At 63.2% G+C, this 18,036-nt stretch overlaps 1 protein-coding gene across 1 annotated transcript; it reads right to left on the reverse strand.

The window, feature by feature from the left end:
* Nucleotides 1–6,110: 6,110 nt before the first annotated feature.
* On the reverse strand, nucleotides 6,111–17,788 carry IHH (Indian hedgehog signaling molecule). Its single transcript, XM_063341378.1, has 3 exons — nucleotides 17,436–17,788; nucleotides 11,153–11,414; nucleotides 6,111–8,134 (listed from the first exon to the last, which is right to left on the reverse strand). The coding sequence occupies exons 1-3, from the start codon at nucleotides 17,736–17,738 to the stop codon at nucleotides 7,473–7,475; spliced, it is 1,227 nt and encodes a 408-aa protein (XP_063197448.1). The 5' UTR covers nucleotides 17,739–17,788; the 3' UTR covers nucleotides 6,111–7,472.
* Nucleotides 17,789–18,036: the final 248 nt, after the last annotated feature.

Consider the following 18,036-nt stretch of genomic DNA (forward strand, 5'->3'; position numbering starts at 1 on the left):
AGCAGGCAATGTCTCTGCAGTGAGACCCAGGGACACCTCAATAAGGGGGGGGACAGATGCAGGGACAGGCAAGTAGGACTGCAGAAGGGTCTGAGCAAGGGACAGCTGGGACAAGGAGGGGGTCAGAACACGCATTTTTTTCTTCCTAGCAGTATGGTAAGGGCTTGCTGGATTAAAGCCTTGAAGGAGCTACCAAGACTCATGAGCTCCGCCCCAAGTTGCCGCTGTGGCCTCCAGCACATCCCTGTGCCTCAGTGTCCCCAAGTGTCCCTACCCCAGCCCATGGGGGAGAGCGTGGCCGAGACCTAGAGCTCAGCACAAAATCTCTGCACAACAAGCCCTCAGCCCTTATTTTGAGGAGCTGCCACGCAGTCCCACATCTGATGGGAAGCCACCAACGTGTCCTTGCCTCTAGAGGCAAAACCAACCCCAGACCCACCTCTTTGAGCACTGCCTACGCCACAGAGCGGTGGCCAGGATAATTCACCCCAGGGCAAAAGGGAGCCTTTGACTTGCCCCTGACCTGGGCCTGGGTATGGGAGGGCAAGAGCAAGGGGGCTGGGGGGGGCAGGGTGCCCCCACCCGGTGGTCCAACGCCAGGCTGCGGGGGCTAATGCTCTCCGTACATCAATCACGCTGCGCGGCGGCTCCCTATTAGCGGGAGCAGCGGCTGGTTAATCAGGCTGAGGGCTTCAGCTCGTTAAACTGACACCTCCGTTGCGAGAGTGAGACATGGGGGCACGCAAGGTGCCACTTATTTATTTTCTTCTTTCCCAGGGAATATATTAAACAAATTAAATTCCTGGAGTGTTGGGTCAGCACAGCCGGCTCTGCGCCTGTCCCAGCTCCACCTAGCTCAGCTGCGGGGAGGGGACCACGGTCCCCAGCCTGCCGCAAGTCCCCGACACAGCTGCAGCGCCCCCAGTCCTGTCCCCCCCCTAGGCCTCCTCAGCCCTTTGCAATAAGACACAGCCCCCTTATTCCCCCTATTTCCATCTCCGGGCTCTGCTGTGACTGCGGCTGCTCGGTGGTGCTGAGCGTGGCTAGTGCGTGGGCAGGAGATCTTGCAGGAAACGCAGACCATGATTTCGTACGGAAAGTCCCCTGGGAATCTGCCTGCTGTCCCTGAATGGACTTCCTCGGCCCCGCAGGGAGTGGAGCTGTGGAGCAGCCTCAGGTGCTTTCGGGGTGGCTTGTAATTCTCCCTGCTCCAGGGAGAGCCAGGTGCTGGTTTCAGCCATGTAGCACCGAGCCTTTTTCTTTGCACTCCGGTATTGGGGACACCTGGGCTAGCAGCAGGTTGGCACTGCAAGGTCCCTCTGCAAGCAGGAGTGCTAGGGGGGAGTGCACTTATTCTCTATAAAAATTGAGCCTCCATCACGGAACTCCAGGAGCTGGGGATTTAGAAAAAAACCACTGCGCATCGCAAGAACAGCTTTTATGCCATGAACATTAACAACACCGGCATTGGCCTCAAATCGTACAGAGCTGTGAGAACAAGGGCCTTTGCCGAAGCATTTCCCTGCGCTGGACCCTTCTCCTGCTTCAGCACCAGTCACCCCTTCAAAACCCAGTGCTGCCCCTGCTCAGACCCCACGGAGGTTTGGGTGCTGTTTCCTCGCTGCCAGGCTGTTCCGCTCCACCCCAGCACTAGCAGTGCTTCAGCCCTGCTCCCGGTCTGGTTAGGTGACAGGCATGGATGGAAAACTTGCTGCAAATTAGCCATTAGTCCCTGGAGTTGTTTATTTATTGACCATTTGCAACTCTTCTCTCCGTCACCACGTTTTGCCTCCCCATTCTTCCAGCAAAGTCAGTGGCAGCCTGACCTGCTCCGCTGTCCCACCCCATCCCATCCCATCCCATCCCATCCCATCTTGTCATAGCCATCCCTTCACAGAGTCCCTTCCATTCAACCTCAGTCCTTCACGTGCCTCTTCATTTCAGGAACGGACCCACCTTTTGCTGGTGGAAGGGTGACTCCCTGGAGGTTAGTGAAGAATTGGAAATAATTTAATTTACCTCCCTGTTCGGGCGCTTTGATGAGCTGAAAGGCCCCTTGTCAGGCGGCGAATCCATCTTCCTCCAGCCTTACATCAAATTTCATTCACTAATTAGAAACTCCTGCCCTGGAGCGTGCCACCCCCACCCTGGCCGCCCCTTCTCCCCACCAGCACCATTATGAAAATAAATCGTTCCATTAGCCGCATTGTTGTGGCTGTGGGGCCCAGCGCCGGGAGTTATTAGAGCAGGAGGGAGGGCGTTGGATTAAGATGAATGATTTATTAAGGAAAAGGACCCTGATTAGATTCTTACTCGTCCCCTGCACGCGGGCGCATACTCACACACCCCCGTCCCACCGCCCGGGGCACCCCAGAGCCACTCGCCGAAGGTCAGTGCCGCATACCTGCGGGGTTTCCCCTGGGGCCGTATCCTGCTGGCGGTGGGAGCCTCCCACCTCGTAACGGGACTGTGTATGAGGTAATGGCTGATGCCTGCTGCCAGACCCCCTGCACAGTGCCCATCCGGCCCCGCTTGCCCCTTCCTTGCACCGAGGGTGGGCGACCACCGGCACCACCCCAACTCTGCCCACCCTGCAGCAGGGAGGGGATACAGGAAAGGAAAGGTGGGCTTTGGTGTGTTAGTTCCTACCCCGCACTATGGGAGAGGGTGCTAGAGGGTGTCCCTCCAGCGGGAGGGCTGGCAGGGCTGGCTCCAGGCAGGGAAAGAGGGTGTCAGCCGCCTCCGTGGATCAGGGATGCTCTCTGCACCTGGGAGATGTGGGGTGGGCACGGGTGCAGAGGTGGGCACTGCCCTGCGGTGCTTGTGTCCTGTGGTCCTCACAGTGTCTATGCTATCGCCATGGGCCATGAGCATGTGCCCCTGCCTGTCCCCAGAGTGGGCAGGGATCAGGGACACAGGGACAACTGGATGTTTCAGACACTGCCTGGGATATAAAGTGTCTGGGCTGGAAAGAGTAATTTGGGGGATTGGATGGTGATGCTGAGACCTGGGGGGTGTCCATGCCCGACTGGTGGGGTGGTGGGCGTGTGTCTGTCCGGGGGATAAAGGTATGTGTCGGGGGTGGATGTGTGTGTCTGTCTGTCCGTGGCTGTACAGGCACAGCGGGCTGTGGTGTGCTGCTGCCTGCTAGACCACCTCCATCCCTGCCTGGGGGAAGCTGCCAAGTGCACGCAGAGGGACCTGGGGAGGGGCAGGACCACCCTGCAATGGGGGTGGGGGCTCCCAACATTGACCCCACGCTTGGGTGCCACAGCTGTGTTGAGAGAGGGTCAGGAGGTGGGGGCTTGGGCAAAGGGGGAGATGGCAGAGGCATTTGGGGTGCAGGATGGACTCCACATCCCACACCACGCACCCTCCTGGGGCTCCTGTGGGCCTGGGGCCGGGGCACTGAGCCCCCCACCCTAACAGAGCTGCAGAGAGCAGGGTCCTGCCCCTGCCCCCGGAGCAGCAGCAGCACTCCGAAAAGCCATTAAGCTAAATTAAGCTAATGCAAGTGAGAGTGGGAGGCTGGTACGGGCTCCCTCTGCGGGCACACGCCGGCTGGCAGCGCGCAGGGCTGAGCCGGGCTGGGCAGTCTCTCCTGGGCTTTGCTGGAGGGGCTATGGGTCAGTCTGCCCTCACCAGGAGGGGGATGCCCACAACCTGCTGTCCCAATGCCAGCAGGAACAGATATTTCGGGGTGACAACACCCCCCCCCCATCACTGTCACAGCCCAGGGGATGGGGAACTGGTTGGACCCAGAGGTCCTGGACCACAGGGACAATTGAGCTTCTTGCCCAGGGATATTCCCCCCTCCGCAGGGGAAGGTTTAGTCTTGGAGTCCTGCAGGATCCGCACCCTGCCGTCATCTCCTGCACACACCGCTCAAATGTGCGTTACCCACAAGCAGGAGGTGCTTTCGGGGTGCTCTGCTCCCACTCCCCCAGCCCCGACGTCTCCCACCACCCCTTGCCGGGACCCCAGCACCCAGCGTGCCAGCCTGGGGCCGGGTCCGGGGTTGGCTGGCGCTGCCATGGCAGAAGGCCATGGCGCAAGGGACAGACGGGAGAGGCGGGGACGGGGATAAGGTCCCCCCTTGTTAACAGCGCCGGACCCTGTAGCCTTTTCAAGGCGCTGAATAGGGGGTGGTACCTCTCCTCCCCTGAATTTGGGGCCGGGGGGGTGTTGGCGCTGGTTTAACATGCTCAGACAGGGCTGGAAGGATGGGGGGGGACACGCTACCCCAGATGGGAGCATGTGGGGGGTTTCTCCTTTCGCCACATGCCCTTCCTCTCCCTCCCGCCCACCATTCACATGGTAATGAGGACAAATTGATGGAGAGACATCCATTGTGGTACCCTCCAGCCCCGGCCCTTCTGCCGGCCACCCACCAGCATCCCCATCCATCACCACCCAGCCAGGACCCTGGTGGGACCCCCCCCTGCTCAGGACTGGCACCCTGGGAGATGGGGCTGCTTCAGGTGCTCATGAGCAGTGGGGCAGCCCCCAGACTGCCCTGGCTCTCCTGGGGTTGAGTGACAAAGGGCTGGGGTGTGGGGGATAGCATCCAGGGAAGGAAGAGCCCCCATAAGTCCAGTCTGTCAGCTGGACATCAATTCGTCCTCACCATCTTTGCCATGGGGCTTTATGGGTCTAGAGGGGAATTAATGGGGCTTCAGAAAGACCACAGAATCTTATTTATGGGTGTGCCCCCTTTCTTTTGCTGCCCTGGGGCCAGCCCAGAGCCAGGACCACCCCCACACACACACTTTCCCTGCTTCCACCCCGAAGCAGCCCCTTGAGACCCTGCAGCATCCTCCTAACGGGACAAGGAGCTGCTCCCCCACGCTCCCTGATACCCTAAAAACCTGGGCCTGGAGATAGGCTGCCCGCAGCGCCACGGGACACCCAAAAGGGCACATCCTCTCCCTGCGCATCCACTGCCTCCGGCTGCCCACCCCACGCCTGCGACGGCAGCTTGATTGAAATTTCACTCCATAAAGTGCTTCTCAAAGGCCTGACCCCGTGGCCCCCCTAGGGACCAATTTGTCCTTCTCTGTAATAAGAACCTAATTAAATTAGCTCAGCCGCCTCGCAGAGCCCTTAAATTAGCCACGGTGATGAGGGCCCTCGCTGACAGCCTGCTGCTGAATTGCTCCGCACGCGCCATGCTGTGGGGTCCAGGGAAAGCCCTGGGGGGACCCCGGTCCCAGCCCCCCTGGGGAAACCAAGGCAGGGCAGCTTGGAGATGGGGCAGGGGGTGCACAGAGGGGTGTGTGGGTGGCACAGGTAAGGGGAGGCTGAGTGGGGTGCTGGCTGGTGGTCTTCCCTTCTGCTGGCATGGGGATGGGGTGGAGGGGGAACAGGGCTAGCGAGGGACAAGGGGACAGAGGCAGCAGTGACTAGCACTAGGCTAAAGTGACATCGGAAACCCGGCGTGCAGGGTACAGGGTCCATCTTCTCCAAGAGCACTGGGTTAGCGGGTGTTGTGGTGATGGAGAGGGTGGAAAAGGCTGTCCCAGCATGGCCAGGTGAGCCCTGGATGGAGAGGTGTCTCCAGCAGTCCTGTGGTGGTTGTCGCTACTACGTCCTGCCCCTCTTGCCCTAGTTTCCAGGTGGTCCTGGTTACAGCTTGGTCCCATGTAAGCTGGGTCACTTCTGCAGCCTCCCTGCCACCTGTAAGAGGCTGCCCACCTCCCCCGGCTACAGGGAAATGGGGAAGGAGGGCTCTTCCTTACTGGTGGGGGGCACTGGGGTGGCCAAGTGTTGCTCCTAGAGAAGAGCAAGACACTTTCTGTCCCTGCCTGCCCTGTTTATGATGGGCACTAAGTGTCCCTGATCCCTGCCTGCCCCTCCTCACACCAGAGCTCGGAGCGCCCGCTGGGAGACGATGGATTTATTGGGCCGTGTCCCCGACCAGGAAAGGTACATCCAGTGAAGAGACAAAAATACACCTGCTGTCAGCCGCGCTCGCGCTCTCTCACTTCGCCCTGGACAACAATCACCATAAAAACTGTGCTTTAAAATAATCTTTAAATAATTTCTGCTTTTTGTTTAAAAAAAAAAAAAAAAATTCACCTTCCCCAACCAAACAGCTTTCCCCCCGGGCCCGCTCCCATCTCACCCTGCAATCGCCCACGCTGCCTCCCATCTATGGTACATACAAAGAGCAGATAAATAAATAAAGACGCGTGATGCTGCAGGGGGGATGCGGGTCACAACAGCCCCCCCCAGCCCCCTCACCTCCGCTAATGTGGAGCAGGGGGAGGCTGAGGCTCTAGCTAGGATTTGGGGGGGAGTTGTGTGGCTGCAGCTCTGATGGGAACCCGCCCCGCCAGGGTCCCAGGAGTGGGTGAGCAGCAATGAGTTACCCTGAGGGTTCGGGGTGCTGGGGAGGCCGGGGAGGTGAGGCCAAGGCAGGGTCTGGAGCATGGGGAGTTTTTTAGCTTTGGGGTGGGAAAAGCCTGGCTTTGGGCTGAGCCAGCTCAGGACAGGATGCTGGGAAGGCAAGGGTGGGAGCGCTTTCTCCCCAGACGCTTTCCTTCCCTGGCTCCAGCAGGCTGGGGTTGCAGCCCTGGCTCTCCCCACCCCTGCTCCCACCCAGTGCGTGCCCATGCCCGGCTGGCACTCGCACCCTGCTGCCCACACGCCTGCCTCCCCAGCCTCCTCTTGCCAGCCAGAGCTCCCAGTGCTGTCACGGTGTCCCCACGGGCATGCCCAGCTGGGTGGCTACGGTGCTGGCTTTGGGCAAAGCACGGGGTCCTGCTCCCCAGCCTCTGGCTCCAGCGTCACTTGTGCCATCAAGTCATGGGTCTTGCGCCAGAGCCATGCCAGACCCTCCAGCTCTGTCTGTGCCCCCCAGGCACACAGGGGCTGGTTTTGATGCCCTGCTATACCCTCATCCAGGGCTAAAGGCAAGGCACAGTCCCAGTACCTGGGTCACCCTCCTGCCAGCTGCCACCTCCCAGGGGTGGGAATGGCATCACCCACCCTCCTGCCCGGGCTGCTCAGAAAATGGCACTGGGTCCCCGTTCCCAAATCCTCCCCCGCGGGTGCAGGCAGGCTGGGAGCCCTGCGGGAGCAGCCTGCAGCCAAGGGCTCTCTCCTCTCCCTGCTCTCCCTCGTCTATCAGACCTCCATCGTTAGCTAATTCTGCACACGCACACGCACATCACACGCACACACACAAATAGCAGCATGTGGATCCAGCCGGGAGCACCCCCATGTCCAAGGGGGGACCCTTCCTGCCTCCCCCCTTGCCCCCAGGAACAGGGGGTGAGGAGGGGGCGGTGGGCATGGAGGAGGCACACCGGGGAGCCCCAGTGCCCCCTAACTGGGAGGTGGCTGTGCCCCGAGCAGGCAGGGCTGGAGGCAGCTCCCCATGAGCACCCAGCTTTGGGAGGGGATGCTGGCCCCCACTGAGCCACCCCACAGCCACCGCCTCCGCCAGCAGTGCCGGCCGGGGTGCACCCTCAGCTCTCTGCCTGGGGTACCCCCAGGGGGTGGAAGCTGTCGGGGGGCAGGAGCAGCCTGCCCAGGCGGTAGAGCAGCCCCGAGTACCAGTGCACCCCGTCCCCCTGCACCCCTGACCACCCCACCAGGCTGTGGTAGAGCCGGAGCGGCCAGAAGGCCAGCTGCGCCAGATGTTGCTCCTGCACCAGGGCGAAGCATGAGGCCACCACGCCATCCACCACCAGCGTCCCGTGGCGCGTCAGCGGGGCGTAGGCTCCCACATCCCTCCGGTCCTGCACCCCTACCACCTCAGCGGGCTGCAAACCACCTCCCCCCACCGCCACCAGCACGAAATGTCCGGGGCGCACACGGCTGGCGAAGGTGGGATGGAAGTGGGTGGCGGGCGCCGAGGCATTCTCAGCCACGAAGAGCAGGTGGGTGGGCGTCAGGGCCAGGCGCCGGGGGGGCTCCCGCGTCTCGATGACGTGGAAGGAGGTGAGGGCGCGGGGCTCCTTGTCCAGGAAAGCCAAGAAGTCGCTGTAGGTGGGCCTGCCTGCTCCGTCCATCGCCAGCACCCGCTGACCCGGGCGCAGCGCCCACAGTGGCGTCTGGGCACCGTCCTCCAGCGTCGCCAGCGCCCGCCCGGGGAAGCAGCCCCCCGTCTTCGCAGCGGCTGAGTGCTCTGCGTGGGGAGAGAGAGGACAGGAGGGTTACCCATCTGCCAGACCCCCAGCATCACCCTTCCACGGCGCACAAAAACCTTCCCAAAGCTGCCCAGTGTTGCCCACCCAGGGATAACCCTGCCTAGGCATCACCAACGTGCATGTGTCCCCTACACACCCCCAGCCACCAATCCAGCCTCCCTGGGCACCTGTTCCCCAACCACCATGTCACTGGGGTTGGCCCTTGGGGGCTCGAGCCACGTGTGGCAGCACCTGCTCCCTGACACAGTGCCAGGGCACTGGGAATTTTCTGCACAGCCAGATCCCGATACCTGCCTGGCACAGCCATAGCCCCGAATGCACAAGGCAGTGCCAGGGGGCACCCGAAGCTTGAAAGAGGGGAGGCAGATCCCTGAGCTGGTGGCAGGCTGAGGAGCAGTGTCTGGTCACACTCTGCATGCCCATAGCATCCCCATCCCCTGCAGTCCCGGGTACCTCTGGGAAGGATGCTACAAGGAACAGCGCAGGGTGCAGTGCCCTCCCCCAGCACCACCGCACACCCCCACCCCACACTGCAGCCCCGCTCCCTTCTCCCGCTTGCTCACCCCTGCACCGCTGATGCCAGACAACCCCCTCTCTGAGCTGCAGGAAAGTGTCACAGCCTGTGGCCATCATCAGGCAAAAGCTGCCAGCCTCCTGAGCAGGGCTTCGCTAGCAGTTGTCACAGGGTAAAGCACCCAAATTCTCTGGGGCTTGTTGCCTGGGATGGTGGCACAGTGGTCCTACCCCTCCCCAGACGAAAAGATGCAGCAAGTCATCTGGTGTCATCAGGGGCCCATCCTGGCACTCAGCGGGGGAACCCTGGCTTCCCAAGGAATGGTGCTCAGCTCCTACAGCAGCCCTGGTCCCCCAAGCCCCAGCAACCCCCACCTTAGGGTCTATCTGATGCCCTCCCACCGTCTGCCAGGGGCATCTCATCTAGGGTCCTGCTCCTGGCCCAGCCTCAAGATCCCAGCCCTGCCTCGGGGCCCTCTCCCAACTCCCCCATCTAATCCCTGAGTGTCCCCACCCAGATGGGACTGCCCCCCACCCCTCCCCAGCTTCAGGCAGAGCCAAATCCCAGCCCCCAGGCCCATGAAGAGAGGCATCCATCGCTGGGACAGAATCCTTTTATTGCTCAGCCGAGGTGCAGCGCCCACCCCATGCCTGCCCCGGAGGCCAGGTCCCAAATCCTGCACCCCGCAGCCCCAGGCAGGCGGCAGAGCCATGGGGAGGGGCTGTCAGGAGGGCGAGAGGGGCACCTGGCAGAAGTGGGGGGCACAGGCACTGGGCATGAAGGGGTGAGCAGGTGCTGGGGGGGGGACCCGAGGAGACACAATACATACAACAGGCCACGTGGCCATCCGTACAAAAATAAAAGCCATTTACTAAGAGGCAAGGGCAGCCCGGCTGCCCTCTGTACACAGCTCTGGGGGGTGTGTGTCATGATCTGCACCCCACAGCCTCCACCACGCATCCCCAGGCTCCCCACGGCCTCGGGTATAAATATGTGGGACCCAGAGCCCTGGGGAGCTGCTGCAGAGCAAGGGGGCTGTGGCCAGCCTCCAGAAGCCTCAGGGCCCCGGGCTGCAGCCTGGGTCACGGCATCCCTCTTCGGTCGGTCCAGGGGAGAATCCCGGGATTCAAGAGCCTCCGTCCTTCTCCAGGGGCACAGCCCCCCACTCCTCTGGCCATCCCCAAGGCTCTGGGGTCATGGTCCTTGCTTCGGAGCCTGGCCCCACTCCTCCGGCCAGCCCCACAGGGCACCCTGGGGCGCGGGGGTTCTTCGCCCACGCTTTGTCCCTCTTCTTCGGGGGCGCGTCGCTCCCTCTCTGCGGCGCGGTCGCCGCACCTCCATCGCCGGCCGGCGTTGCGCCCGTCCTGGCATCGGCACGGGGGAGCGGGTCAGCGCGGGGGGGCAGGCTGGCGTCTGGGGGTGTCAGGCCGCTGGCCGCGGGCTAGGGCAGTAGGACAGGCAGAGTGCGGTGGGAGCCGAGCCCGGGGACAAGGGACGCGGGGCAGCGCCGGTGTAACCAGCCCTGGCACCACCGTGGCACACGGGTGCGTGGGCATGTCTGTGGGTACGTGTGTGCCGCCGCGGCCCCTCTCCCTGTGCGTGGGCGAGTGCTCTGGGTGCAGACATGGTCCTCTGGCACGGCGGCCATATGCCGGTTCGGTGCCGGTCGAGGCTGCCTCCGCGCCCACGCAAGCCCACGCACAGGCAGAGCCCTTCCCAGCCTGTCGCGACATGGGCACGCAAGCGTCCGAGCCGCAGCGTGGGGCGCTGCTGCCCTCTGCCGCACGCAGCCAGCGCCGCCGCGCCGCCGGGAGATGCGCGGAACCCGGGGATGCAGCATCCCAAGCAGGGCAGCTTTTCCCCGGGCTGCGGGGGCGCCTTGCACCCCACGCAATCCCATCCCACACACGGGCAGGGCCTGAAAACAGCCTTCCCCCCGCCCCGCCCCCGCCACTGCACCGCACGGGGGGAAGCAGACACCAGCAGCAACAACAGCATCCCTCGCTCCAGTCCAGGTGCCTCTGCCCCCCGGCAGCCCCAGCTCCGCTCCCCTCTGCAGAAGAAGCTGCACGGCAGAGAGCTGATCCCAGGGCACCCTGGCCTGTCCCCGCCTGGGTGTCCCTGTCCCCAGACAGTCCGGGCTGGATGGGGCTGAGGGTGGGCAGCTGGGCACTAAGGGACTGCAAGGGCAGGGGAGAGAGATGCGACGGGCAGACTGGAGGGGGACAGGCTGGGAAAAAAGGGGATGTGGGGTGGGAAAAGGAGGCGACTAGAGAGGGTGGGTCTGGTTGCATGGCTGTGGGATGGGGAATTTGCCCCATGGCACTGCTGGCCGCAGGTGTGTGACTCACTCCCTACACAACTGTCTGCCCCTGATAGGGAAATCAGGCTGCAAGGGCCAGCACCCCCCTAGGAGCACCCTACCCACCCAGCCAGGCTCCCCAGGCTCCCAGCCCCACTCACTGCCCTCCCCTGCCCTTACCTGACTTGACGGAGCAGTGGATGTGCGCCTTGGACTCGTAGTAGACCCAGTCGAAGCCAGCCTCCACGGCCAGGCGAGCCAGCATGCCGTACTTGTTGCGGTCCCGGTCTGAGGTCGTGATGTCCACAGCTCGGCCCTCGTAATGCAGAGACTCCTCTGAGTGGTGCCCGTCCTCGTCCCAGCCCTCTGTCACCCGCAGCTTCACCCCCGGCCACTGATTCATGACAGAGATGGCCAGGGAATTCAAGCGGTCCTTGCAGCGCTGTGGGGCAGAAAGGCAGAGTCAGTAAAAGCTTTTTGGAGGTGGGGTTGGCTGTCTGGTTGGCAGGTTGTATCCCATCATGTTTCCACAAAGCCCTTCTGGGTCCTCAGAGTGTCTGAGGGCTGGCCCAGCAGAGGAAGATCTCAGAACATGAGGTGCCTTGTCCATCCCATGCCCTCCAGACTCCTCGCAGTGCCCCAAAACCCCTTGTTTGACACAACATCTCCCAAGGATGTGCACCCCATTTGGGTGCTCATCTCCCCCTCCACTTCTCCCCCCACGTTCCCAGCTTGTTGAAGAGCCCGTCGGGCAGCAGAGCTTTGGTCAGGGTGAAATACCCTCTCTGCTCCTCAGCCACATTCCCCATGCTAGCACTGCCCCAGGGGCTCCCAGCTGACAGGAGGAGGATGTGGGAGTTGAGACCCTGCTGCCTCCTCGCTTGGAGGATCCCCCAGGGTCTCCAGCACTGTTCGCAGGCACAAATGAAACAACCCGCCCAGTCCTCAGCACAGCTCTGCTTGGTGTCACTCCTCGAGTCCTGAGGCACAAGGACACAGCACTGGGCAGCTTCATAGCTTCATCCAGCCTCTGCTCACGTGGGAAATGCCAAACCTGCCCAAGAGCTCTGTTGCGCTGGAGCAGAAAGGATGTGGGGTGAAGACCCCTCCAACACTCCCTACCACAAGGGCTGAAATTCCGGGGCTGAGGAACACCAGGGGATCCTAAAAGACCCAGACCTGGTGGCCGCAGAGGTCACACAAGCAAGGCAACTGTCCTGTCTTGTCCCCCTCTGCTGCTGTCCTCCCCAGACAGACCCAGACGTCTACACCACAGCCCTCCCAGCCTTGCCCTGCACTGCCCACGTCCCCCAGCCACAGCTGCATCGCAGGGAAGGACCAAGCCCCTGCGTGCTTGGCTTGCAAAAGTACAGACCGCACTTCTGGTCCCTTCCCCTGCTGCAAAAGGGATGGAGGAGAGCTAGAAAAGATGTAGGAAGAGCAATACAGGAGCTTCTACACGAAAACAGGTGAATGGACTAGGATTGTGCAGCCTGGAAAGGAGATGCTGGGGTGTGGGGGGGTGGTCCCTGAGCGCTATAAAATCAGTGTGAAGGACAGAGCATTTATGGTCATGCATGAGGCCAGTTCTGGGAAGCATTAAATGAAACAACTGGGCAGCAGCCTAAAAACCAGCCACTGTGGGGGGCATTTTTGCACGATGCCCAGCTTGGCCCTGGAACTCCCCATCATGGGATGTCACGGGTCATGAGACACAGTCACGGTGAGCATGAGCCAGGGCTATAAAACCCGATGCTGGCTACACCCCTGGGCTCAGAAATGCCCCAGCACTGCTTCCACAGGGAGTTGCTCCCCAAAAATATGGTCCCTCACCCTATCCCCAAGCACCTGCTCCGTCCAGGGGAGGTGGGCAGTGCTGCTCTCGGGGAAACCAGCTTGCGCTTGGCAGGGTCCGGGCTCTGGGAAGGGCAGTGCCAGGCAGGCCTTTGCCCCACATGGGGCGGGGGAGCACCTCTGCCCTCGTCCCACGGCTCCCTGGGTGTGGGGAGATAAGCCAGGAAGGTGTTGGACAAACAGTTGCCAGGTGAGTGGAGAAGGAGGGAGGGGAGCGACTTTTGTTCCCATCCAACACCACCGTGGTACCACTTGCCACATGGCACAAACAGCTCCCAAGGTCCCCAGCACCCCGAGGACCCCACAGAGAAGGGCAGTAAGGGGGTTCCAGGGCTGGAGGCAGGCAGGGATTCCACGACGCCCCTCTGGATCCCCCAGGCCATCACTCCAGGCGTCCCATGCCAGCACCCCACTCTGAGCACCCCTACTGCCAACTCTTCGGTCCTCCAGGGGCACCCTGCTGGCACACAAACACCGAGACCCTCCAACCCCTGTCCCCCAGGTAGGGACACCGCCTGCCACCAGCCCCTGGATCAAGGCCACCCTTCCCTAGCGGGACCCACCTGGGCTGCCCTGTCCCCTGCATGTGCCTCTCTTGCCCAAGGGTCCCACCATCTCCCCCCGCTCCCCGCCCGGGGCATCGCCCAGCTGCCTGCCCGGCTGGGCACACAGCTCCGGAGCAGCCTGCCCCGGGCTACCGAGACGGGCGGCTCTGCCTGTGCCTTTGGTGGCCAGCAGGTGTCAGAGCACGGGCAGGGACCGGCAGGGAGCCGGTACCGACGGGCAGGGAGCCGGCAGCGACGGGCAGGGGAGGGTCGAGGAGAAAGCAGGTACCGACGGGTGGGGAGCAGGCACGGACAAACAGGGCAGCAGCGGGAAAGGAGCAGGTATGGATGGGCAGGGAACAGGCAACTCTGAGCAGGGAGCAGGCAGTGATGGGCAAGCGCAAGTGGGTGGGGATGGGCAGGGAGCAGGCACGGGCAGCAGGGAGCAGGCACAGATGGGCAGGGAGCAGGTAGGGACGGACGCTGCCTGCCCAGGGGCTCTGCTGCCTGCACAGACAGGTAGGAAGGGACCAAGAAACCTGTGGGCTTGGGTTGTCTGCAGGGTCTGTGCTTGCCGGGGGCTGCAGAGAGAGCCCACCTCCTCCCCATGCACAGCCCGGAGGGACTACAGCATCCTCGGGGACCAGGGTGACCATGCCTGCCTGCCTGCCTGCATGGCATGGTCCCCCTCCTGCCTGGGGGTGAACACAAGGTATGGTAAGGTGATGACAAAGACGTGGAAATGCCACTGTGGCCCATGGGCCCTGCGGGGCCCAGGCTGGAGTGGGTTGTCCGAGCTTAGCCATGTGGCACTGAGCCTTTGCCATGGCTCACCAGCTCCAGCACTGTTCTGGTGCCTGGCCAGGAGGCTGAAACCCATGCAACAGGCATATAGCAGGGTTTGGGGGGGAAGGCAAGTGATGACAGTGTGTGAGGCGGGGACACAGCTTGTCCCTGTAGTGGCACTGGGCACCCCCAGGCTCCGTGCAGGATGGGGCTCCATGCCACCACACGGAGCTGGCTGCCTCTGTGCTGTCCCATGCACATCACAGTGGAGACCCCAGGGATTTTGGACTGGGTTGAGCAGAGATGTTCTCCCTGCTGACCAGCACTGGCATCACTCTCTTCTCGTGATCAGGCTGGGTACAGGACCATGTAGTCAAACCCCTTTTGGGAAGACAGCAGGTCTGGAAGGAAGGGCACAGCTCCAAGGTGGGACACAGACAGCAGGGACCCCAGGGATATCTCAGAAGAGGTATGCAGGATGCTCAAGTGGGACCACAGCCTCAGCACAGGGGTTGCGGATGGAGCATGTTTGGTGACAGCTACCCCAATGCCCGAGGCTGGCCAAGAGAAGAGGGCTCCCACTAGCATCTGCCCCCCACGTGAGGTTTCTCCCAAAGGAAGCCAAGAGTCCTGTCCCACGGTCTCCATGGGCAATTCCTCACCACTGCAAGGATGGTCTTGGTACCAGTTGGGCCAATGTTGGCTGCAAAGGGTGATGGCTGTGGAAGGGAGAGGCTTTGGGTTGGGACTCCATGGGGGCAGGGGGCCGGGGACATTCCTGGGCCAGTCTGCCGTGGAGAGGTGAGGCAGGCTCTGCCTCCAGCCTTATCTCAGCGCCTCCGAGTGGGACCAACAAGAGCAAACACACTGGAATTCTTGAGGAAGATGAAACGATAAAGGAAAGGCAGGCAGAGAGCAGCACTACCCACCCCCCCAAGCAGGCGGCATCTTCCGGCTGCCTGGGACACCCAGACCCTTGGACTTGGGGAAAGAAAACAGGTTTGAAGTGAGTCAACAGCAGTAAAAGCCAGCGCACTGGGGGAAGGGACAAGGAGTTGGGTCAATGGCCTTTCCCAACCCATAGCAACACAAGGTATGGCACCAGAGCCAGAGCTTGCACATCTGGGGGCATCTCCCACAGCCAGAGGCCACAGGGCAAGACAGAGGGCTGTGGGATGGCAGTGAGCTACCAGAAGTCAAGCCACCTCCACAGTAATGGGGACAATTCCCTGCAGAGCTGCCCAAGCCACAGTGGTACCCATCTGTGCACAAACGTGCAGTGGCTAGGGATACTGCGGGGGGCAGGAGGCCTTATTTGGGCCACCTAAGAGGACCAGGGAGTTTCCAGGTACCATGTCAACAAGGTAACGGGACAGTGGGAAGTGTGGGGTTGGCAGGTGGGACATGGAGCCTTCCCTCTCCCAGGGGTGCCGGAGGGCACTGGCTGGGTTAGGGCAGGTGGTGGGAGCACTGGGAACACAGCCAGAAGCGCTCTCTTTCATCCAACTCAAGCATACGATGGCACCCGCTTCTCTGATGCACAGACTAGCAAAGCTCACTGCTTCCTCAGTACCCCTGAGGCTGTTCCCTAGAGGATGCAGGCTCCAGCCCAGCCCCAGGACCCCAGTGACCAGCAACCATGACTTGTGCAACTCCCCAAGCTTGATGCTGCCTCACAGTGGGTCTTGGTCCCTCTGCTGCAGTCCCCCAGCTTGAGAACCACCCTGGAGCACGGCCCCTGCCCTCAGGGACCTGGCCCCAGGGCACGTGGGGTTGCAGAGCTGTCAAGCCAGCACCCAAGCAGCTTCTCCTCCCGCTGTTACCAACACCTCAGTCACAAACCACGTCCAGAGCCCCCTCAGTGCCTGCCACCATGGCCATCTGTGCTCACCCACCCGCCAGCCCCAGCCTGGGAGCTGCAGCGGTCAGCCGGACAGCCCTGGCTCCCCTCCGCCTCCCCCGGGAGCTTCCTCAGGCTGTAACCCAGTGCTGAGGCTGGTGGCCAGGTTTCTTAGCAAGGCCGTGCGGCTCCTTATCTGCATTCCTGAAACCCTCAGGCATTCTCCTGGCAATATTAAAACACAGAGTAACCTTCGTCCAGCATCACCTCCCCCCGCTCCCTGCGCTGCTGTCCTCTGTCCGTGTCCCCCGCCCCCTTCCCACTGGACCAGGGCACTTGTCAGCCGGCTGCAGCAGGGCATCTGCAATAACAGGTTGTCTCCGTCCCTGAGCACAGCAAATTGAGGGCAGCCTCCACCGGGCACCCTTCACCATCCCACACAAGACACGTAGGAATGGGGCACTAAGGCACAGCACAGGGTTTCGGTGACAGAGTGGGGACAAGGACAGCAAGGGTGCCCCTGGAGCCCAGCTTGCTGCTCTGCCCACTCCCCTCCCTGCCAGCACACCAGGGTCTGCTCTGCCCCTCGGCTCCGACAGGCAGGCTGCCTGCTCTGCCAGCTGGGAGGCAGAGCAGAGGGGCAAGAGCAGGGTGGGTGCAGTGGGGCAGGGTGCTGCCAGCTCAGGGGACAGGGGGACATGGGTTGCGGGACAGCAGGGCAGGTTCTGGCAGCTCAAGGGACAGGGGAACGTGGGTTGGGGGACAGCAGGGCAGGTTGCTGCCAGTTCAGGAGGCACAAGGGCACACCTCGGGGTGCAGCAGAGATGGGTGCCACCGGCTCCGAGGGACAAAGAGGCAAGGTGCTGCCCTCCCGGGGGACAGGGTGCTGCCGGCTCGGGAGGCACAAGGGCACACCTCCAGGGTGAAGCAGACATGGGTGCCACAGGGTCCGAGGGGCAGCGAGGCAAGGTGTTGCCATCCCGGGGGACAGGGTGCTGCCCCCGCGGGGGACAGGGTGCTGCCGGCTCGCGGGGCAGCGTGCTGCCGGCTCGGGAGGCACAAGGGCACACCTCCAGGGTGCAGCAGACATGAGTGCCACCGGGTCCGACGGGCAGTGGGGCAAGGTGCTGCCATCCCGGGGGACAGGGTGCTGCCGGCTCCGGGCGCAGGCTGCTGCCGTATCAAGGCGCAGCGGGACGGGCTGCTGCCCGCTCCGGCTCCGACGCGCCCAGCCCAGACCAAGCGGCAGAGCTTTGCGGAGCCCGGCGAAGGGAGATGCCCGGGATGCCCGGGGCAGGACGGGGAAGCCGCAGCGCCGGGTCCCCCGCTTCTGGCCGCGCTGTCCCAGGAGAGCTGGGCTCAGGGCGCTCCCGGGCGGCCCCCGGTGCCCGCAGGTGCCCGGCGCGGGGGGGAGAAGCGGGCGGCGGCGGGGCCGTACCTGGGTCATGAGCCGGTCGGCGCCGGTGTTCTCCTCGTCCTTGAAGATGATGTCGGGGTTGTAGTTGGGCGTGAGCTCCTTGAAGCGCTCCGAGTTACGCGCGATCTTGCCCTCGTAGCGGCCGCTGGCCCCCAGCGTCTTCTCGGGGACGTTGGGGCTGAACTGCTTGTAGGCGAGGGGGATGAGCTTGCGGGGCGGGCGGCGGCGGCTGCCCACCACCCTGCCCGGCCCGCAGCCGCGCACGGCCGGCGCCAGCAGCAGCGCGCACCCGCTCAGCAGCAGCAGCAGCCGCGCCGGCTTCATGGCGCGCCCGGCGGCCCCGGGGCGGCCCGGGGGACCGGCGGCTCCGGGGGCCCCGCTAGGTTCGGCCGCCGCTCCCGCCGCCCGCCCCGGGGCTCCCCATGCGGCGCGCAGCCGGCGGGCAGGTGCCGGTGCCGGTGGCGGCGGCGGTGGCGGCGGCGGGGCGCGGCGGCTGGCCGGCGCGGGTGCGCTCCGGTTGCCCGGTGCGGCGGGCCGGTGTCGGCCCGCTCTGAGCTGCCGTTGGCCCGGCGGCGGCAATAAATAGCGAAGGGCCGTTTGTTTTGGCAGGCGAGCGGCCGCT

This window comes from Chroicocephalus ridibundus, chromosome 7 (assembly GCF_963924245.1).
Source record: "Chroicocephalus ridibundus chromosome 7, bChrRid1.1, whole genome shotgun sequence".
Taxonomy (NCBI): Eukaryota; Metazoa; Chordata; class Aves; order Charadriiformes; family Laridae; genus Chroicocephalus; species Chroicocephalus ridibundus.